Source organism: Poromitra crassiceps, assembly GCF_964638095.1.
Source record: "Poromitra crassiceps genome assembly, chromosome: 3".
NCBI classification, from domain to species: domain Eukaryota; kingdom Metazoa; phylum Chordata; class Actinopteri; order Beryciformes; family Melamphaidae; genus Poromitra; species Poromitra crassiceps.
This window is the reverse complement of record NC_139625.1, coordinates 58,227,239-58,250,177: the sequence shown is the minus strand read 5'-3', so window position 1 is coordinate 58,250,177 and position 22,939 is coordinate 58,227,239. Positions and strand designations below refer to the sequence as shown.

The following is a 22,939-nucleotide window of genomic DNA, read 5'->3' as shown; positions in this document are numbered from 1 at the left end:
TTTGACTCCCCACTGTCAAACATCTCTAACTTGGCAGGTCGCCAAAACTCTGTTCAATAAACAAGCTTCTTCTGAGTCATGTGACTTTTGTTGACAAGAACTGTTTCACTGTAATTGGATAACTAACCAAATGCAACAATTTAAACTTTTCCACTATAGTTCAGACCAAAGAAAACAAACCGTAGTGTGCTGTGATCACACCTTTAGAAATTGCTTTATACGTGGAGCCTTAGGCCTTGGCCACACTGATCCGTGGTGTCTGTCCGTGTGCGTTCATTTCTCTGTTCACTTCCATTCATTTTCAATGACAACTGTCTGACTGTCCGTGGAGCACTCAGAAGTGTACGTATCCAGAAAATTTGCATACGTTTTGATGGACAGAAAGTTGAAGAGGGATGAACTTTTTCTGGATGGACGTATCGGATGGTTGGATGGTCGGATAGTCACTGTCCGTTTAGCCAATCAGAGTCGAGGTCTCGAGAGAAGGCGTTCCGATCCTTAGGGACTTCTACAGAGGCACCATTGAAAGCCTGCTGACTGCCTGCTTCACCACCTGGTACGGGAACTGTACCACCATGGACCGCAGGGCGCTACGAAGAGTGAGACGCGCGGCCCAGCACGTAACAGGATGTGAGCTGCCAGAACTGCAGGAACTGTATAACCAGCGGTGCCTCAGGAGGTCCCTGAAGATCATCAAAGACACAAACCATCCCCACAACAGCCTGTTCTCCCTGTTACCCTCAGGGAGGAGATACAGGGTCCCAAAAGCACGCACAAATCGCTTGAGGGACAGTTTCTTCCCGCAGGCCACAAGACTCCTTAACATACACAAATAGTGTAGTAGCTGTACTGTACCGTACTGTAGCTGCTACCATTATGTATGTCTAATGTTTAATTGTATGTTTAATTAGGTATATGCTATTTGCACCTGTACGTCAAATACGTCGAATTTAAAATGTTTAAGCACGTCTAAAGTATGCACATGACATGTGCACCTATGTGCAGTGAATATGCCACTGTCTCTGACTTGTCTTATCACTCTACTACCTTATTGCTTGTTGTGTCTCTTGTTGTTTTTGCACTCATATGCCCTGTTATATTTGTACTATGTTGTAAACGGAGTCCACAGCACAAGAATTTCACATGTGATACTTGTACCATGGAGTGACAATAAAAATCTTCAATCTTGAATCTTGAATCTTGGATGGGTGGGTGGGTGTGTGGATGGATGGATGGATGGATGGATTAGCAGGGGTGGGCAACTGGCCCCTGGGTCAATTTCCCTTTTTCTTCTTTTTTACAAGGCGGACGCTTTTGGTTAGGTTAGGTTAGATCACCCAAATCTGTGTTTTTATTTTACTGTACATCCCAGAACATGGCGCTAATGGTGGTAGCATTGTCAATCCACATACTGTTTAACGTTAGCATTTAAGCTAACGCTATTGTAACAAACTATATCTAGTATGCATATTGCACATGCAACATTACTAATCTGATTAACATGACATATTTGGGTGATGTACCCCGTCAAATTGCTGTAGTGGGCTGTTTTAAGGCTAGAGCAAAGTTTTGGTGTCATCTGAATGGAAGAATTACTAAATTTGAATATGAAAAATATAAATGTTGGTATAATAAACTTTGATTACCCATCCTTTTTATCAAATTAGTAGCTATAATTGGAAGTGATGGTGTTACAGTAGGCTACTGGTGGAAGTGCACGGTCACAATCTGGCCCTCTGGTACCGAGGACATTTCTTTGTGACCCTCTCTATCACCAAAGTTGCCCATCCCTGGTTTATAGGGAAGACCTTCTCCATTTACAGCCCCTCTCCTCACTGTGTAGGGTGACCAGGAGGAATTTGGAGTGCCTGGAATCAGAGGAGTAGAAGGACCACAGGTAGACAATCACTGCCTCTCTCTCACACACAGGTGACATCACGTACTATACTGTAGGTTCACTGCCTCATGCTGTCCTGTGTTGTGTGTTGCAGGGTTCACCTGGTATCGCAGGCCTGCCAGTAAGTCTCTCTGTCTCTGTCTCTCTCTCTCTCTCTCTGTCTGTCTGTCTATTGGTCTCTCGCTCTCAGATGCAAGTTAAGTATGATAGACTGTTCTTGAGGGGGGAAAGCATAAATTAATGCTTTTCTGAAAGTGGATTGAAAGTGGGTCATTATTTGCCCTCCTGTGTGTAATTATTAGTCATTTTTAGTATTATGATTTGTAGGGGAGGGCAGGTTTCCCGGGCATTGCTGGAGAGAAAGGAGCAGAAGGACCACGGGGCCCATCTGGAGCTGCGGGCATGGATGGATTCCCTGGGAAATGGGTAGGAAGCTAGCTGAACTCTGTGTGTTGTATTTCAGTTGCAGTTGTTTAGCTTATATCCATATGTCAGTAATACACTATTACTTATCCTTATCCTTACTGTAGTCCAGCAGCAATATACCATATTCCAGGATCACACACATTTCTTTTCATGCTCTATTTTTAGGGTGAGAAGGGAGACAGAGGAGAGAGAGGAGAGATGGTGAGTAATCTTTTTTTAACTTTCTCTTAATTTCAACTTAATTTAACCGTCTTACTCCATTGGCAATTTTTCATTGGCCATTTTTTCACTTTCAGTTATATATATTGTTATATATTTTTTCAAATATAATATATATATATTTTTTTTTACTTATGATTTTATTGATTTTTCATTAAACATATAAAACAAACAAAAAAACATAGATAACATAAAAGCAGATGGTATATTCGCACAAACATATAAGCATTCATTCACATATACAGTTCCAGTTTTATACATGAGTTACAAATAATGGTTAAATTAGCTTTCTTCAGTTAAAGGTGGTAAAGGCTTTAAGACAATAAGATTGATAGGAAAAAGGGGAAGGGGAAGAGGAGGGAGAGGCCCCCAAGAGTCCTTAGTCGTTTCTTCTACATAGTCTATCCATTTTCCCCATTTCTTCTCAAATCCCACTAGATTTAGTCTTAAGATGAAAGTGAGCTTTTCCATTTGAAAAATGTCAGTGACTATTTGAAACCAATTTTCCATGCTTGGAGGATCCGTTTGCAGCCATTTACGTGTGATGGCCTTTTTCCCTGCCACTATAAAGACTTTCAATAAATAAGCATCACTCCTCGGGATGTCATCCGGAATGTCCCCTAGGCACAGGGTAAGGCAAGTATTCGGTATTTGTAATTTCAAGATCTCTCGTATTTTGTCACAGAGACCACTCCAGAAAAGCACCACTCTTGGACACCCCCAAAAAACATGGAAATGGTTAGCCTCCCCCCCAACACAGTTCTCAAATATAATATTTTAAGACCTAATTCTAGATGAAAATACTTGTGAAGACGGACATTTTTATTTTCTGTTTTGTGTGTGTTTGTCCATCTGTCATGCATGATATCCCAGACATCTTTGATCACATTTTGACAAAACTTGGCGGAATGACGCATCATTTCTTACCACATTGTTTTGGCATTTTCAAGACTAGAAAGCAGTGGTTCTCAACATGGGGTCCGGCGACCACCAGAGGACCTTGAGGGGGCTTCAGGGTCTCCCCAGCAAACTGATGAATTGTTAAACTTCGCCATTATTTTCATTTAGAAGAGGTTAACACAACTAGAGAATGGCTGATTTGATCATAGTTTCACTATTATCTCTCTGCCTACAATACAGATAGTCATGGAGTTCTGGACAAAGTCATATCTAACAATAGAAATATTCTCACATTTGAGACTGAGAGACAAATGGGTCCGTGGTCGTAAATTAAATCTAAATTAGGGATGCTTGATATGAAAAAGGTTGAGAATCATCACTGCTATAGAGCGCAAACCTCCACCAACGCTGAACAGCATCTTTCACTGGCAAAGCTAAAGCCTTATGTTTGCTTATCGTTTGCCTTACGCTTACGGGTTTGACTGAGTTTCCCATCAGCACATAAACGCAGCCTAATAGTTATGACTAAAAAACAATTGTCTAATGGCGTTACTGTTGATTTCTTTCTTTTTTCTCCTGTCAGTGCCCGTGACCAAGGCACTGGCAAAAGAACTGGAGTTGGTCCAAGCGCGCTGCACTGTGGCTGCCCACTGCTCCTAGTTCTAGGAAGCTTCCTAGTAGAGGATGGGTCAAATGCACAGGATGAATTTCCCCACGGGGATAAATGAAGGATAACTTAAAGGGGGTCTGACCCCCCAGATTTCTTGCAAAACAGTATTCTACTTGATTTGAAAACTCTGCAGGCAAGATGGCCGCCTATACTCCCTTCTTTACCCTGGCAGAATTCCTAGGCCATAACTAACATAACTTGGCCAATAAGTATGTAACATACCAAATAAAACAAACGGTAATGTCTTCATTTGATGTAGAATGCAGAGGACATGTAACTGTTTAGTTAAACTCGCATTCCAGGAATATTGTATTTACTGCGCTGCTCCAGATAACGTAGTTGGCTCGAGCCTGTTTCGTCCTGGAACCTATGCGTGGAACCCACTCTGTTTGCGCCAGAACACAATCGATTTGGGGGTGGAACACGCCAGGATTGGCCAACGCCAACGCCAGAGCCCAGAACTGTCAAATCAAATCATCGACAGAGGCGCTATGGCCCGCCTCCCAGTATTTTCAGTGTATCAGAGATAGTGAACGATAAATGATAAATATAGCCACGTTATAAACAAAAAACTAATGCTGGTGATCCGTATGGAAACAGTGTTACTAGAAATGGTTAAAAGTTATATCAATTTGGTCATTCAGTGGCGTTTTACTGCCATGTAACATAACTAGCTAGCCGCTAACATTAGCCACAGTAGGCGATTACACATGATGCATTGCTCTTAAAGGGCTCGCGCCGCGTGAACTACAATAATAATCACATGGAAAAAATTGTTTTTTTCACATGAGTGGGGCACGCGCAAATACCACCATGACGTAACGATGTACCAAATCGGCCATTAATTTGAGGGCACAAAAAAAGCAGGTTTGAACCCATAGAGGGCACTTATGCTGCTGAAATGATAGGGGTTTGTAAAATTGTAACAGATTGGTCTCAAATGTGGAGATTTTGACCAGAATCCTTCACATACCACCCCAAAAGCCATATATATTGGTTAAAAGCTGAAAAAAAGTGTTTTGGCGGTAAGTTACACTTTAACTTAACTTCCGGTTGATTTTTAGAGGTAGATTCCCTGCCTACCAACACGAGGGTCGCAGGTTCACGCCCCCATGTTACCTCCGGCTTGGTTGGATGCCCATACAGTCACGATAGGCTGTCTGCGGGTACGAAGCTGGATTAAGGGTATGTGTTCTGGTTGTTGCACTAGCGCCTCCTCTGGTCGGTCGGGGTGCCTGTTCGGGGCGGAAGGGAATAGCGCAATCCTCCCACGTGCAGGTGAAAAGAAGTGGCTGGCAACTGTGCATGTGTCAGAGGAAGCATGGTGCTAGGCTCGGCTCTCACCAGATCGGCAGAGAGGGTGGAGCAGCGACCGGAGCAGCAGATGGAAAAATTGGCCAAGTACAATTGGGGAGAAAATGGGGGGAATCAGAAAAAATAATAACGTAAAAAACACGTCCTGTTGATTTTGTGTCTGTTTGTGACGCAGGGTGTGCCGGGGCGAGATGGCGGACCAGCTGGACCTCCAGGGCCTCCTGGACCTCCAGGGCAGGTCATCCACCAGACCGATGTGAGTTACAGGGACGCACCTGTCCTGCACAGAAAATAACCCACATGACCTGCTACTGTAACTGCACCACTCACTCACTAAATGACTCATTGATGGATGTTTGTCTACATTTAAACTAACAATCACCCACTTACTCGATCAGTGATTCACATCCCTACTAACTGACCTAACTTTGTCTTGCCGTAGTATAACGACATTTATTGGAACGAAGGGTCGCAGGTGAGTGAACATACCCTGTGGTCCTCTAACCCATCTCACAATTAACTTCACTCTGCCAGCACCTATTTTAGCATACAGTATATAGAGAAGATGTGTTCTTTTTTCATGCGTTATTGTTCTCTTCTTTCCAGGGAGGACCTGGTATTCCAGGAAGAGCAGGATTCCCGGTGTGTATCCTTGTCCATGCAGGTCATGTTTGGAAAACTACAATCGAAACAAAAACATTGGAGGGAATTGAAGTGTTTTATGTGTTGATGTAGGGACCCATGGGACCAAAGGGAGACACAGGGGAGACTGGTCCTGCAGGACATGCAGCTAAGGTAGATGAATCCTCTTTTTTATTCAACTAGGCATCTCGCGCGCTACATGCTCGATTCCTAGGCTCGCCCGCCTTGTGCGTGTGTGTGTGTGTGTGTGTGTGTGTGTGTGTGTGACATCACTTCTGGGACACAAAATTAAAACAAACAAACAAACATTGCCCACATTGCCAAATTTATATATAGATAATTTTTTAATTTTACACTCTAAAAAAACAATGTATTTGAAGAAAACTGTAGCAGTTTGGGGGGGAAATCGATCGAAGTTCCATAATTTTATTTATTTTTGGAAATTGTATGATATGTATGTCTATGATGAAATAGAAAAGAGACACTGTAGCTCCCGTTTGCAGATTTATTTACCCGTGTGACGTTTCGAGCTTCACGCTCTTCTTCAGACATAAGAGACAGACGCCATCTTAAATAGCCCTTTGTCTCGGTCACATGACTCCCATGGTCATCACATGACCACAGTGAATGTGAGTTTGACCCAGTGTTACAAGGTAATCAAAAATGCACTAATACATGTCAATATATACAGATATGTACAATATAATACAGTCAAATATAGAAAAAAGCCTTCACAGCACATTTAGAAAATCTCATCAGGCCAGAAGGCCGACATACCTAAAAATGGCCAGATATATATATACCAGATATATAAAAAAAAAGAAGAGGCGCCTCTATATTTAAAGAATAGGGGGGGGGGGGGGGATTTCATTAAGACATCAGAAGAGGAAACAACAACAAAATCCATTAAGGTTACAATACATATCACTGAATATGGACAGCACAGAAATCTGGAACCACAGCAAAGGAGAGCATCACAGTAATGTCATTTCACAGAAAAGGTCTGATGCTAAAGTCCTCATTCAGACCTCTGGGAGTGAGTGTGTCAAGTGTGTAGATCCAAAATAATTCCCTCCTCAGGAGCACAGACTCATGCCCTCCTCTCCTAGGGCATTTGATGGCCTCAATGCCAATATATCTGAGAGTGGATATGTTATGGCGGGCTTCTGCAAAATTAACAGCAACTGGACTCTTAGGGTCCTGGCTGCGGATGGCACACCTGTGTTCAGTGATTCTGGTTTTGAGGGCTCTTGTGGTTTTACCAATGTATGCGAGGCCGCAGGGATGTATATGATGTACAGTACTAAATAATTATGTATAGGATTTGCATGGATCCAGACCTTCGAATCCGCCCACTCCGAGTGGAGTTTTGGCTGCTGGTTGAAAGAATGACTTGTCCAATGAGCCCCGAGGGGGACTAACGATTAGCCAATCAGCATCAATAACAGTGCAACGGGTGGGACTAACGCCGCTGTCAAGCTGTTAAGTGCGCCAAGGATTAATAACAATGGCGTTGGCGTATCAAGGCTGTCTTGAATCGATTAGAATTACCACTTACTTTGCAAAGGGCACTTTGAAGGGTGATCCCCCCCCCCCCGTTCTCCTGACTGGATTAACTAATGTTAGATTCATTGGTCTCTAGCAGAGATGCTCACAAGTCATTTTTTGCAAGTCCAAGTCAAGTCTCAAGTCTTTGAGCTTAAGTCCAAATCAAGTCTCAAGTCTTTGAGGGGCAAGTCCAAGTCAAGTCTGAAGTCTTTGGTCACAAGTCAAAGTCAAGTCTCAAGTCTCTTATGGATGAGTGTTCTATATCTGCTGCATACCATCCGGTCTGCTTAGAACACTGCATAGCTAAAACTAAGGAATTCAAAGCATGCACTGCATTATCCTCACTCCTTTATCTATTAGCATACAGTGTGCAGTTGATTGGATGACATTAGTAGACATTTCCTTAATGTTAATGCAACAAAAAAATACAAATAAAAAATAAATGAAGCCTGCGTTAGTTCATTCAAGACATGATGTCATAGGCTACGCCCCAGCTGTACCAGCTGACAGCCTCTGTTTGGTTCATCGTTTAACCATTCTCCAATCATAGTCAACTCACATCAAGGCGGTCCGTTTAAATATGGCAGCCTCTCACTCACTGATCTGTTCCCCACCTTGCTGATCGTTTGCGGCTGCTGGCAACGCTTTGCCCCCTCCACCCCAGCCTCCACTTTTAGATCAAATGCTATCATGTTTTGTAGCTCTGGAGTCTGCATGGCTCAAAAAATGAACATGTTTCCATGTCTTGCTTTTAGGCTCCCTCTTTTACTCTCTATGGTTTAAATGTATCTGGAATATTTTATTCCCTTGGGGGATTTTGCTTGCTCTCCCTGCTCGGCGTAGCATGCTGCTGAGCCGAGTTCAGGGAGAATTAAATTAATTTAATATTAAATTAAATATTAAATTAATTATAAGAGCGGAGCCTTCAACGCCAAACATAATTGTATGCATTATACTCATTTATGCAATAAATGGTTAATTCTATGACTTGAATGAAAGATTGTTCACAAGTCCCAAACCTGAAGTCCAAGTCAAGTCTCAAGTCACTGTATGGGTGACTTAACACTTTGAGTGCCACGGCCCTTGGGCAAAAGGTGCTGTACTGTGCCACATAGGCCGCAATGCATTTTAAAACAGTCATATAATTTCTTTAATAATTACTATGTAAACACTGAACACGCACAAATAACGATGAGACTCTCTTCTATCACCTGCAAAAAAAAGTTTATTGATCCCATTTTCCGTTCTTTAGTTATGAGCCGGAGAAGATAGCTTGATTTGACCAAAAACAGCCACTTTTTTTCTATAACCTGAGATATTCAGCCTTTTTTTTTTTTTTTTTAAGTATGTTTATTCATTTTTTAACCATCAGAGGGGCAAATAGCCATCAAAGAATGCAATAACAAATAATATGCCCTCCGTCCCCAGCCACCCACAACACAACACATACAATCTCCACAAAAACAACAAAACATAAAACCAAACACACAAACAAAAACAAACTCACAGAGCACCCACAGCAGGCAGAAGGTTAAAAAAAAAAAAAAAAAACACAGCAGGGGTATGCAGACCCAGCAAATGGACAAAGGCCCACCACACGTCACACGTCAGACCAAGCCAGTCCACAGAGACCACTCCGGAGGGCCCGAGCCCTATCCTCTCCAATGTAGTCCAGAAAGGGGATCCAGATTTGGAAGAATTTGAAAGGCCTATCCTTAAGCCAAAAGCCGATAGCTTCCAGAGGGAGAAGTTCCATAATACTCCGAATCCATTGCGAAACTGTTGGGGCTGAGTCTGAGATCCACTGAAGGAGAACACATCTTCTTGCACTATATAAAAGTACTTTGAGCAGCTTCAATGAAGAGGAAACAAGGCCCAATGCTGCCGTATGTAGTCCCAGAATGCAGGAGACAGGGCCAAGTGCAATTTTTTTCCCGAATATAATATCAACTTCTCTACACACTTTGACCCAGAAGTCACGAACAGCAGGGCAAACAAAAATACAGTGGAAATATGAACCTTCAGCAACCTTACATTTATTACAGAATTTAGAGAGAGAAGGGTTAAACTTGTTACGTTTTACTGGAGTGATTTGAAGCCTGTGTATAATCCTGAATTGCATTTCCCTGGCTTTGTTGGTGGATAAACAACCCGAAGAGCTCGACCATACATCATCCCACTCATCATCCAGAATAGTCTCTCCAAAATCAGCTTCCCAAAGAGACCTAGCACGAACTGTGTAATCATTAGTTGAAAGGGCCCTGTAAAACCTAGTGATCAACTTCCTGTTACCAGGATTTTGAATAACCCCTTCCACCGCTGAGATAGAGAAGCCATTAGAATACAGCTTAGTAGCAGAGGTGATGAAACTACGTATTTGAAAATATTTAAAGAGGTCATTCTGAGGCAGATCGTATTTCTCTCTAAGCTGATCAAAAGACATCACAACGCCCCTCTTCACCAAGTCGCCCACAGTCCTAATACCCCTTTCAGACCACAGGGAGAAGGCATGGTCCCCCACTCCGGGGGGGAATTCTGGATTTTGGAGGATAGGAGTGAGGAGAGAGATCGAACCTTCTTTTTTTTCAAATTTCCTTGTCAGTCTCCAGACTTTTAGAGTGTTCTGTAGGATAAAATTGTCTTTTACCTTAAGACTAACCCATTTCTTAGAGGCATATAAGATGTTACGAAGAGGAATGGGGGCCACTGGAGCAGCCTCCGAGGCGAGCCAGGTAGATTCAGGGTCATCTTTAAACCAATGCCACAGATAGGTACAGAGGCAGGCGACCTGGTAGCGTTTAAAATCTGGCACTGCTAAACCCCCTTCCTCACAAGGGCGCTGCAGTGTGGTGAGTCTCAGCCTAGCTCGCTTACTTCTCCAGAGAAAAGAAGACAAATAACTGTTTAAAAGTGAAAGTGATTTCCTTGTTAACAAAGCCGGGATCATTTGAAAGGGGTACAACAGGCGCGGGAGTATATTCATTTTAACAAGATTCACTCTTCCCAAGAGAGACAGTGGAAGAGCTGTCCAGCGGGCCAAATCCTCCCTAATCCTGCTAATAATGGGAACAAAGTTAGCTTTGTACAGGCCAGGGAGAGAGGGGGTAATATGTATACCCAAGTAGACGAAACCTGATGGCGACCAGCGAAAAGGGGCAGAACATGATGGAGACCAGACTACATGAGGAGTCAGGGGCATTGCCTCAGATTTAGCATAATTGATCTTGTAGCCTGAAAAGTGGCCAAATGATTTAATTATGTCCACTACTCTTGCAATAGAGGCCTCAGGGTTGCTTAAAAAGAGAAGAACGTCGTCCGCATACAGGGAAATTTTATGCAGCACGGGACCTAATTGTATGCCCGACACCAGCGGATCGCTCCTAATGGCCTCCGCCAAGGGCTCTATAGCAAGGGCAAACAAGAGGGGTGAGGCTGGACAGCCCTGTCTAGAGCCACGCCTCACAGAGAACGCAGCAGACTTTAGGCCATTTGTGATAACTGAGGCACGGGGGGGCAGCATATAGAAGGGATATCCACTTAATAAAGTTGTCACCCAGGTTGAATTTTGAGAGAACAGCCAACAGATAAGGCCACTCGACCCTGTCGAAGGCTTTCTCTGCATCAAGAGAAATCACGAGAGATTTGGCCTTCAGCTTTGTACCATGCTGTATAAGATTAAGGAGTCTCCTTACATTATTACAAGAGTTACGACCTAATATAAACCCAGTCTGGTCCACTGAGACAATATCTGGGAGGATACCTTCAAGCCTCCTGGCCAGGATTTTGGCCAATATTTTCCGGTCTACGTCCAGCAAAGCGATTGGCCTATAAGAGGCACAGTCATCTGTAGGCTTGCCCTTTTTTAGAATTAATGAGATGTTTGCATCCATCATCGTGTCGGGGAGAGCTCCAGATTCAAAGGAGTAAGACAACATATTGAGCAGAGGGCTGATCAACAGGTCCCGAAAAGCTTTGTAAAATTCAGGAGTCAGACCATCAGGCCCGGGGGCCTTGTTATTTTGTAGATCACATATAGCGTCTATAACCTCCTCGCGGGTGACAGGCCTGTTCAACAGCTCCTTTTGTGCATCTGAGGCTTGAGGGAGATTAATAGAAGAAAGAAAATTATGTATCAAAGCTTCAGAATTGCAGTCTGACTCAGAATTGTATAGGCGTTCATAGAATTCAATGAATGAGTTGTTAATATCCTTGTTGTTATAAACTCTCTTCCCAGATCTGTCTTTTATAACTGGAATGGCCTGGGAGCCTGCCTTTACTTTAATTAGATTTGCCAAATACTTACTAGGCTTGTTCCCGAATTCATACATCCTATGCTTACTGAACAGAATGGATTTCTGGGCCTCCTTGGACATGAGTGTGTCCAGAGCTGCAGTGACAGCATCAATTTGAAGTCTCCTGTCCTCTGACGGGTTAAGGTTAAACTCATCCTGCAGCTTGCCTAGCTGTTGTTCAAGATGCTGTTGCTGAGCCCTCTGCTTTTTCTTTAAATTTGCTGAAAATGAAATAGTAAAGCCACGGATAACAGCCTTGGCAGTCTCCCAGAGTAAACTAGGAGATACACCTGGGGTGTCATTCTCAATGAAAAAATACTTAAGCTGTTCTGTAAGATACGGACTAAAATTTGGGTTTTTAAGAAGATGGTTTGCAAACCGCCACTGCCCTTTGGGGCATTGACCTTTGCTGGACATGACCAGAAACACCGGCGCGTGATCGCTAATGATAATATTGCCGATGGAGCAGGAAAGCACATTTTCAAGAGCATATTTAGAAGTAAAAAAATAATCAATTCTAGATGATGATTTGTGGACCTTTGAGTAAAATGTATACTGTCTATCAGTAGGGTGGAGAGTCCTCCAAGTATCGATAAGTTGTAAATCGCTGCAGCAACCAAGTAGAGATCGCCCATAGCCCACGTTAGACTGTGCTGTTTTACCAGACCTGTCCAGACGTGAATTCAGACAACAGTTGAAATCGCCGGCTGATATTCAGCCTTTTGTGAAAGGAAGCATTTCAAGCACATCATTGACTCATTGCTAATATTTTCTGATGTAATGACACCTCAAAAATAATTTCCTTCAATAAAAGAGTGAAAACAAAGGAATTTTGTTTGGCCAAATACTATTTTTTAGCTGCAACCAGCAGCGCTGGCCCCTGCGTGCGCTGCTGGTTGCAGCTTCTTGCTGTTCTTGATTTACTGCTGGTGGGCATCAGATATTCTAGCTTGCGTTTCCTAATCCTGTCCTGCTGTCTGGGTGTTGTATGCTGCTCTGCGTGCTCTGCGTGCCCCCCCCCTACCCCCCCCCACCCCCTCAACTGCACACTCCTTCTTCTGGGAGTGTCTCTGGGGCTTTCTGCTGCCTGCGTTTGCTCTGCACTGACAAGTCCGCTACATCCAGCTTTTTTACAACCGCGTGTATTTGTCACCAGCTCCCATGCTTCCAGTTGAGAATAATAACAACTCCACGGCTGATCATGCGAATGGGCTGTGCAGCGGACACGGAGGTGCTCAATTGTGACAGCAGATTGGCTGCTGCAGGGGCACAGCTAACGTTATGCTTCAATGAAGCCAGCTTTCTTTTAAAATGAAGGTCAAATCCTGGCTTTTAGATAATGTCACAGCATAGATGCACTTTGTCTTGGTTCTCTTTCATTTAATTTTATATTATTTTATGTATTTTTATTACTTTTAGTATTTGAGCATTGTTTTGTATTTTAGTATTGTATAGTAGTCTATAGTCTATGTCTCTCTTTTATCATTCTTTGTACTTATGCTTGTTTCGTGTTGTTTGTATTGTCTGTCCTAGACCAAGGACCACAATGGAAACAAGTCTTTGACTTTATTGTGTTTTAATCCTTGATGATGTTTTCCGAGATGCATGTCCTCTGTTCCATGTTTTCTTTGTTACAATACATCAAATAAAATCAATCAATCAATCAATCAAGCAGCTGCATACGGACGGATGCGATGCGATTTCCTTTTCCCCAACGACTTCTTCTGTGTGTTTTACTCCACTTTCTCTCATCTGGAGTGCGCTGTCGCCACCTAAGGGTTTTGTAAAATAGGTTAGACACATTCAATAGCTCTCATATTGTAAGAGGCGATGTAAGAAGCATAGATCGACACCCCCCCGTCAAAAAAACAATTTCGAGTTATTGACGCCATTTGGCGTCGCTGGCAGCCTACGGTAAATTTCTAATGACGCCATATGGCGTCGCTGGCACTCAATGTGTTAAGTGCGACTCAAGTCCAAGTCCCCATCTCTGGTCTCTAGTCTGTAAAAACGTCATTTTGTCAACGTATATTAACTCTTTTCCTTTCAAAAGTATCCTAATTGGGCGTCCGGGTAGTGTAGCGGTAGATCCCCTCCCTACGAACACGAGGGTTGCAGGTTCGTATCCACGTGTTACCTCCGGCTTGGTCGGGTGTCCATACAGGCATGATTGGCTGTGCCTGAGGGTGGGAAGCCGGATTGGGGGTATGTGTCCTGGTCGCTGCACGAGCGCCTCCTCTGGTCGTTCTGGGCGCCTGGTCGGGGTGGAAGGGAACTGGTGGGAATAGCTTGATCCTCCCACATGCTACGTCCTGCCGGGGAAGCTCCCCCTGTCAGGTGAAAAGAAGCGGCTGGCTACTGCGCATATCTCGGAGGAAGCATGGTGCTAGTCTTGGCTCCTCCCAGATCGGCGGAGGGTGGAGCAGCAACCGGGGCAGCCAATAGGGCAGCATGGGGATAAATTGGCCAAGTATAATTGGGGATAAAATGGGGGGAAATCAGAAAAATCATTAAAAAAAGTATCCTAATTGTCTTGGCTTTAGTGCTATACATTTTTCAAGAGAGGTTCCTAAATGTTTTCAAGTAGTGTATAATGACTAGAAACCTTCTGTTTGTTGTGGATGATTTGTTCAGGGAGAGAAAGGAGAGCCAGGCATCATCTTGGGTCCTGATGGCACACCCATGTACCTGGGAGGGCTGGCAGGACAGCAGGTAAAGGACTCAGCATCTAGTTAGTGAGCAGACCACCTCACATTAGGATGCATTGCATTCACATTTTCAGTAATACCTTAAACTGTATACTAGGCCTGCACGATATGAGGAAATTCTGTGATGTGCGATAACATTGTTCAATATAGTGATGGCGATACGACTTGCAATAAACAAATATTAAAGTATGCATATTAGCTATACAGTTCCTATGTCTTTCTGCTTTAATAATGCTAACATAGACCCCAAACATAGCCTATGCCCACTGAATAAAGAAATTAAATACACACTGGCTCTAGCTGAAACTACACACAGCGTGTTTGGGCTTTGGCAGAGGGGCGGAGCGCACTGTTGCAAGGGAAAGGTTTACGCTGGATTTACAACACAAGACAAAATGATCAGATGCTGAGTGGGAATGCATGACGTATGTAAATAAAACCACTTTTGTTATTCATTGCGTTTCAGGCAGTCTTTGCGATGTGTTTATTGCACATGTTCATATTGCGATGACGATGAAAATACGATTAATTGTGCAGCCCTACTGTATACATCCCATCCAGTGTTGGGCAGTAACATAGTTACATTAACTTAGTTACTGTAATTTCATTACTTTTCCAGTAACTAGTAATGTAAGGGATTACAATTTCCAAAAAGTAATTATATAACAGTTACTAATCCAAGTAACTTGAAGTTACTGCAAAACAAAGTGTGGAGATAGGTTGAGATAGATTGTCTAGGCAAGACTACTGCGTTGCCAGAACACAATTCGTTTTTTGTCCTATGTACCGGTAGGTTCAAGTGTGTTGCAGAGGGCTTTAGACCATGCAAATAATTTGCAACTTCACTTCAATTTCATCCAACTCAAGTTGTGTGAAAGTTTCAGTGTAAAGCTAGCCTAAATATACCAAATATGTCATGCTGAATTGCTGGGAAATATGTAAAATGATGCACAAAACATCTAGACTTTTTCCATTTAATGTGTGTGTCTGTTTCTAGGGAGAGCACGGCCCCCCTGGCCCTGTGGGACCTCCTGTACGTACCATATCATCTTCTTCTTTTGAAGTGTTGTGTTCATATTCAACAAGCTAACAGCAGCTTAACAAACCTCTCTCAACCTTTTCCTCCTTAGGGTCCATTTGGTCCCCTTGGTCCAAAGGGAGAGATCGGTCTTCCAGGACGACCGGTGAGTAGGTGTCATCCACTTACATGGCATTCCAGCACAAATACATCACGCCAACCCATCTTAACATTTTAAAGTGTCAAGTTTTACCGGTTTAAAGTGCACTTCTTGTGGGGGTCAAAAATGCACTTTGCAGAGCAAATGTTATTATTATTATTATTGTTCTTGTAATATTAGTCAGATATTTTAATTTGCGTGAATTAGCTTTCTGTTATTTCCCGTTTCACATCTAATCAAGTTACATAGTAAGTAGTCAAGAAGTCCGGTCAATTGTATTGATTTCTAATCCAATGAAGTAGCAATACCTTGTTTCCAATATGACTTTTAATTTATTTACAGTAGAGAGTATGAAACTTTTCTTCGCTGGTTAGAGACTGATTGGCTCCGACTCTTATCGGATTTGTTTACATTGCCATGGTTACATTTCTACTACAATTCTAGTACTAGCTACAGCTGTTTCTATGGTTGCAGTCCTATATTGTTTTTGACCAAAGTGTAAATTACTTTCACTTGCAATAAACTAATTTTTAAGCATAATTTTGTATGAAATGATTAATGTCTTTGGTGAGTGGCATGTAATTCTGCAATGTTTTGTTTTAGGGCCGACCCGGGCTGAACGGTGCCAGAGGAGAGAAGGGAGACTCGGGCTCTGGAACTGGTTATGGATACCCAGTGAGTCTCACTGATCACTTTTTCATCATAGTTGGTTTATTTATTTAGCACATAATAAAATCAAGAACAAATGAAAGGATACAAAAGGATGAAAAGATTGTGCAGGTGCAGAGACAAGAAACCCTAATGGGCTTATGCGATCAAAGATCAATCGTCATGTTTCCCTGTTTCATGGTCCATTTGTAAAACTCATGCAGCTTATTTGATCAGTCCATCGAAACACACTGATGTTTAAATGTCCATTTTACTCTCTTCTTTTCTTTTATTTTCCTGTCAACCATTTTATGTGAAGCACTTTGAATTGCCTCTGTGTATGAAATGTGCTATACAAATAAACTTGACTTGACTTGACTTGACTGAACACACAACAATCAATAATCAATATGCCTTGTATCCCAGGGTACTCCAGGTCCACCAGGCCCTCCTGGACCTCCTGGGCCTCCTGTTCCGCTGGACAAGTTCAACGTGAGTAAAGTTGTCACTCATTTACCACACTGTAACATTTAGTATCATTGACATTTTCCTAATCATCTTTGGTTTTGATTTCAGGGATATGACGACTTTTCCAGATATTATCCCAGTAAGATATAGTCATATATTATTATATTATATTATATTATATTATGATATTATAATCATATTCTGACTGGAATAAAAGATTTGGGTAAAATTGTTTTAAATTAGCTTAAGGTGATCTGCTGTATCTGTTTCTTTATAGATTCTAAAGGAGACAAAGGTGACCGGGGAACACCAGGGATACCCGGAATACCAGGTAGTTAAATGGTTCCTCTGTCAGCGCTTACACAAAACACTGACAAATAAGAAATACGTATTTTATGTTTTTATGTTATGTTTTCAGCAGGTGCTCTTGAGCAAATTCAAATTGGCACATTTGTTGTCTGTTCCAGGTCTCACCTCAAACTTTGACATTTACACTTTCAGGGTAAGCCTGTTTATAGTTTCAGGATTATTTTAACCAGAGAGACTCAGAAATTACAACACTATTGATGCAGCCAAAGGGAAGATCAGCATTATTTACATTCACTTGACTCCTTCTTTGATGCTATCAGTTTATAGGTGTGTGTGTGTGTGTGTGTGTGTGTGTGTGTGTGTGTGTGTGTGTGTGTGTGTGTGTGTGTGTGTGTGTGTGTGTGTGTGTGTGTGTGTGCGCGCACGCGTGTCAGTGTGGACCCATTTTGTATTTCAGTAATGAGAGACTAATAGAAAGTATAACAAGCTTTAATGATACAACAAATTAATTTTGGCATATGACTCCATGATATGATGACGCTCTCCTGAGATGATGAGGGGGCGTCGTCAGTGAAGAATAGGATAGGAAATCCCCCATAGGGAATTCTTCAATCAGGAGTCATGACGATGGTGGTGGTCAGGGGAGGAGGTGGGGCAAAAACAACTGCTTCAGCGGTGATGATCAGCAACTGAGAATGACACATGGCACATACACAGCACATAGCAAACAGAGTAAAACATGGACCCTGATATACTACGCTGATTAGGTGATTGGGATCAGATGGAGAGGAATACCTTGGGCTGATTGGTTATTGCCACATGTGTGGTAAACTGTGAATGGGTGAGGAGACAGCATCAGAGAAAGGGGGCGAGCCTAACAATGAATGGGTTATACAACCTCAAAGAAAGGGGGCGTGCACTGTGATATGACGAGAACTGGGCGTTGGCTGTTAAGTAGTCTTCATTATTGAAAATAGTCCAAGACATCATTTAGCAGTGGATTTTATATGGTTCTGGCCCCATATCCAGGAGTTTCAAAACTGGTCTTAATTTAACCCTTTATTGTAATGAAACCACTGCTTGTAAACATTGCGCATATAGTGGTTTGTGTTGTGTAGAGTTATAGGACTAAATTAGAATAAACCTGTCAAAATTACATATTCTGTAGCAGTAGCAGCAGTTTGTTTCTAACCACTGAAACATGTCATTATAGTTGAAATATTTGAGCATCTGTAAAGCCTTGTGTGGACATTCCCGTTATTGGAATAGTGTGCAGGTTTCTTGGTGTTTCCTAATGTTTAACGACCCCCCCCCCCCCCCCCCCCCCCCCACTTCCATCCAGGATGAGATGAAAGGTGATCCAGGCAATCCAGGCCTGAAGGGAGAGAAGGGAGAGCCAAGTGGAGGACATTATGACCCTCGCTACGGAGGGAGTGGAGTCGGAACCCCGGGATCTCCGGTAAGACCACATGAAAAATGTAATAATGAAAACTAAGAAACAGTGGCTAACCCTTATATTACTATGCAGTATGCAACATGCTTTACAAAGAAATGATAGACTTTAGAGATTATAGGCAGTTTTCACGCAATTGTGTTGCTAGGGAACAGTTTGAAACCTAGCTTATTTCCTGTCAACTATTGTATTAGCAAACAGTGCAACAGGAAGTAAGCTAGGGGCAACTTTGAATGTTTATGTTGTTAAAACCGTCTATATTATGGTATGTCAAGTGGAGATATAAATGTCACAGGGTCATATGGTGTTCATCTAGGTTAAGGGCAGTTTATAGTACATGGTTGCCACCGACCATGGTCACCAACTATCATCGATGTCCTTTGGGCCCAAAGGATAGTCGGTGGTCGTGGTCGGTGGTGACCATGTACTATAGAGTGCCCTTTATAATCGCCAATCCCCCAAAAGTCAAAATTAACAATAGTCAGTTAATAATAGAAGGGTATAATTTGAACGTTTTAATTATTTCCAAACATCCATCTGACAAACACAAATAATTCTGACCTTTAAAACATCACTATTTTGTCAGAAATGTCTTAAGATGAATCATAACTTTCTCATTTGACCAAATAAGGCGGCGTTCACACCAACACGCTTTTTTCAATAAGAACGCTATGGAAATCCTGTTGAGAGCGCTTCCATTTCACACAAAACACAGCGCACTGAGCGTTTTTTTGTGTGCTTTTTTTGTTTCCCCCTGCAGTCGCGTGCAGTACAGTTCAGGACACAACGATCACACGGACGGTAGCGAGTTGGTTTTGTCTGTTTGATGTTGTTAACTGTGAACATGAAAGCCAGATTATTGCCAATTCTGGGAGCAGCGGAGGTTGAAGATCCCTCTGGGAGAAGACGTAGGAGAAGTGGAAAATACGCTTTTCCTCTAAATGTTTTTTTCTTTTTTCATCTTAAAACGCCCAGAGCACTCCTCCAAAAAACTAGACGCCACCAGCGTTTGAAAAGAGGAGGAACCTTGAAAGAGGAGCGTGCTTAGCGCGTCCTTACATAGAGAATGAATTGCAGAAAGACGCTGGCAGCTGAAATGAGCGCGTTGTGTGTGAACGCCGCCTACAGCTTCTAAATGTGTCAGAGGTTTGAATTCCATCTGTGAATTTCACTTCACAGACTCCTGTGAAAGACTAATTTCTGTACTTGTCCCACCAGGGCCCTAAAGGCGAATCTGTCACTGGCCCTCCAGGCCCCCAGGGGCCACCTGGTCCCCCGGGACGGGGCTATGACGGGCATCCAGGGAACCCTGGACCACCGGGGCAGCCTGGACCCCCAGGATCCTCCCTGCCCGGGGCACACAGAGGCACACAGAGTGAGTTATGGTCTCACTCACACACACACACACACACGCACGCACGCACACACACACACACACACACACACACACACACACACACACACACACATTTAAGGTGACGTTTGTGTTTAGTCTGATTTGATCTCAGTTACTACGTGACCCTTTGATTTGCCAGCTATCAGTATTCCTGGACCCCCGGGACCACCTGGAGTACCTGGGATACCTGGACAGTCGTCAGGGGTGAGTTAAATTTGTTGACTCATCGGTGTATTACTTTAGCTGGATTTATTATATGCTGTGTATATGTATATGTACATGTGCATGTGCATGTGTGTGTGCACACACATTTTGTTGAGTGTCCATCCACCAATCATCTAAACCCGTGGGCCTTCCCTCAGACTAGGGTTGTCACAATACTAGAATTTCTAACGTTGATACCGATACACAGGAACATATCGATACTCAATACCATTTTTGATACCGGGGGGATGACAACACATCAAGAGGCATACAAATAAAAGAAGACAGGTGGACAGACAGACGCATGCTTCTCCATAAACTAGGCCAGATAAAACTGATTAAAAACTTTGCACTTACACAGCAGATTAGCCCTGCTCTAGTCATCAGCCTATCACAACACTTAGCTTGTTGAAGCAACAGATACCCACCAATGATAGGGAGAGAAATATAATTTGTATGTTTGATTTTTCATTAAGAGAAAGCACTGCTGGTATCGATACTGTTGCAAATTAGTATTGTATCTGTTCCCCCCCAAAGAATTATCGATACTTGTCGATACTATCAATACTTGTGACAACCTTACCTCAGACAAAAGGGAAAAAGGCGCATCATGATTATATTATTTGATCCCATAGGCACTAAACAGTTGAGCCAAAACAACCTGATATTGTGTTTGACATACTTCAGACTACACCAAACTTAACTTAACTTAACTTTTATTTGTTTCTCACTCTGGAAAGTGGGAAAAACAGTAAAAATCCCCAAATAATAAATTTGACCAAATCACACACATTTAGGCTATTCTGTGATCTCTTTTTGATAACTAATGTAATATTTTTTCATTCACTGAGCCTCCCCTGAAACTGCTTGGAGCCTGGGGAGGCCCGTCTCCCACTTTGAAAACCCCTGATCTAAACTGTTTAAAGAGACTAAGATCTAGATTATTTTGGCGCGAGTTGGAGATGTCAGTCGTAGAGATGTCTGCCTTCTCTCGAATACAATGGAACTGGATGGCACTTGGCTTGTGGTGCTCAAAGCGCAAAACAAACAAACAAACCCAAAAAACAGCAGTCTTTCCAGAAATCATTACATGGTTACTCAAGATAATCCACAAACCTTGTTGTGAGCAGTTTCATGTAGGAACTATTTTCTTTAATCTTGCTAGCAGCTAGCAGCTACAGTAGTCAAAAGAAAGAAAGAAAATAGTTAGCTGCCATAGTTTGGTTACGATATAGATTTATGAAACATAAGGACCTGAAGGGGGCGCAGTAATGCCATTGTAAAGTATTCATTAGGACAGTATCAAGTTGAGATAGTATAAATGGATTTAAAGGTCATAACTCCACTCTGTGGCTGTTAGTATTGTAACACTTGGGCTTGGCACAGCTGACCTTGCTTTATAAATGTGTGTCACAGTCTCTCAATATAGCTTTATTGGGCTGATGTACATAAGAAACTGGTCCAATCAGATCAACAATATGGAGGCAATTAAGCACATTAATGCATGTCAGATAGCAGATGACTGATGACATCATTTCCCATGAGTCTCAGAACAGTTTTAACCTTGTGATTCGCACAAGAATGAGATCATGATCACACGACAAATCCATCTTGCCACACTCCAAACTGTTGGTTTGAATCTGAACCACTAGTGGTTCGGACCAATCAGTGTCCGAGGAAGGAGGAGGCGGTGCTAAGTGGTTGAAGTTAACTCATAATAGATGGTGATAGAGAGGTGGTTCATCCAATCACCTGCCAAGTATTTTTTGAACGTGCCTGCCCTCTTTAACCGGATTCCAAAATCGAGCTCCTAGATGGTTCTGTGAAACAAACCATCCAGGAGCGCCAGGTTAGAACAGTTTTTCCATACATTAAACATATTACTTATAATATCAGCAAAGCAAAATCCACCATCAGTGGTTGTTTCCACAGATGCTAAAAATATTCAACCAGTATTTCATCACATTTGTAATCGTCACAATTTCATGTTTGATTTTGTTTGGTGGGCATTGACTATCACATACTAAACTAAAACATTAATTTCTGTTTTGAACATACTAAATTACGTAACTTATGTGTAACTTACATGGCCTTTAGTTTTCCTAGTGTAGTTGTTTTGTGGGTAAACAGAATGATGCATGAAGTGTCTGTACGTTTGTGTGTGTGTGTGTGTGTGTGTGTGTGTGTGTGTGTGTGTGTGTGTGTGTGTGTGTGTGTGTGTGTGTGTGTGTGTGTGTGTGTGTGTGTGTGTGTGCGTGCGTGCGTGCGTGCGTGCGTGTGTGTAGGTGACAGTGTTGAGGTCCTATGACATCATGACAGCCACAGCTAGAAGACAAGCCGAGGGGACTCTGGTCTACATTATAGACCAGACAGATCTCTATCTCCGAGTCCGAGATGGAGTCCGCCAAGTCCAGGTGAAATAACCCCCTTTAGCTATAAACTCAAATTAACAGGAGTGACACAAAATACAACAAAATACGGTATATAATATATATTCATTTTGTTTATGTTTTCTCCTTTAATTTTTCAGCTCGGGGGGTACATTGCTTTGCCCAGTGCAGATGTGAGTCTTTGTGATGAGATGAGAGATGTATTTAGGAGGAATTTTACCTCAACAAATACCCAAATTGGAGTTTGTATCTTTCTCTTTTCATCATGTCATTTTTT

At 42.5% G+C, this 22,939-nt stretch overlaps 1 protein-coding gene across 4 annotated transcripts in view; it reads left to right on the top strand.

Moving 5' to 3' along the window:
• The window catches only part of col18a1b (collagen type XVIII alpha 1 chain b), a 98,736-nt gene that overhangs the window by 71,195 nt on the left and 4,602 nt on the right, over positions 1 to 22,939 (top strand). For 3 of the 4 annotated variants that reach the window (XM_083633963.1, XM_083633964.1, XM_083633961.1), the window contains 21 exons: positions 1,844 to 1,897; positions 1,992 to 2,018; positions 2,225 to 2,323; positions 2,489 to 2,524; positions 5,602 to 5,682; positions 5,869 to 5,901; positions 6,033 to 6,068; positions 6,162 to 6,221; positions 14,543 to 14,620; positions 15,614 to 15,649; positions 15,747 to 15,800; positions 16,398 to 16,469; positions 16,869 to 16,934; positions 17,019 to 17,049; positions 17,188 to 17,241; positions 17,378 to 17,412; positions 18,562 to 18,678; positions 19,891 to 20,047; positions 20,208 to 20,272; positions 22,558 to 22,686; positions 22,803 to 22,835. In XM_083633963.1, coding sequence (XP_083490089.1) covers positions 1,844 to 1,897; positions 1,992 to 2,018; positions 2,225 to 2,323; positions 2,489 to 2,524; positions 5,602 to 5,682; positions 5,869 to 5,901; positions 6,033 to 6,068; positions 6,162 to 6,221; positions 14,543 to 14,620; positions 15,614 to 15,649; positions 15,747 to 15,800; positions 16,398 to 16,469; positions 16,869 to 16,934; positions 17,019 to 17,049; positions 17,188 to 17,241; positions 17,378 to 17,412; positions 18,562 to 18,678; positions 19,891 to 20,047; positions 20,208 to 20,272; positions 22,558 to 22,686; positions 22,803 to 22,835 — 1,353 coding nt within the window. The remainder of the gene's footprint in view (positions 1 to 1,843; positions 1,898 to 1,991; positions 2,019 to 2,224; positions 2,324 to 2,488; positions 2,525 to 5,601; positions 5,683 to 5,868; positions 5,902 to 6,032; positions 6,069 to 6,161; positions 6,222 to 14,542; positions 14,621 to 15,613; positions 15,650 to 15,746; positions 15,801 to 16,397; positions 16,470 to 16,868; positions 16,935 to 17,018; positions 17,050 to 17,187; positions 17,242 to 17,377; positions 17,413 to 18,561; positions 18,679 to 19,890; positions 20,048 to 20,207; positions 20,273 to 22,557; positions 22,687 to 22,802; positions 22,836 to 22,939) is intronic. The other variant, XM_083633962.1, reaches the window with a different exon arrangement.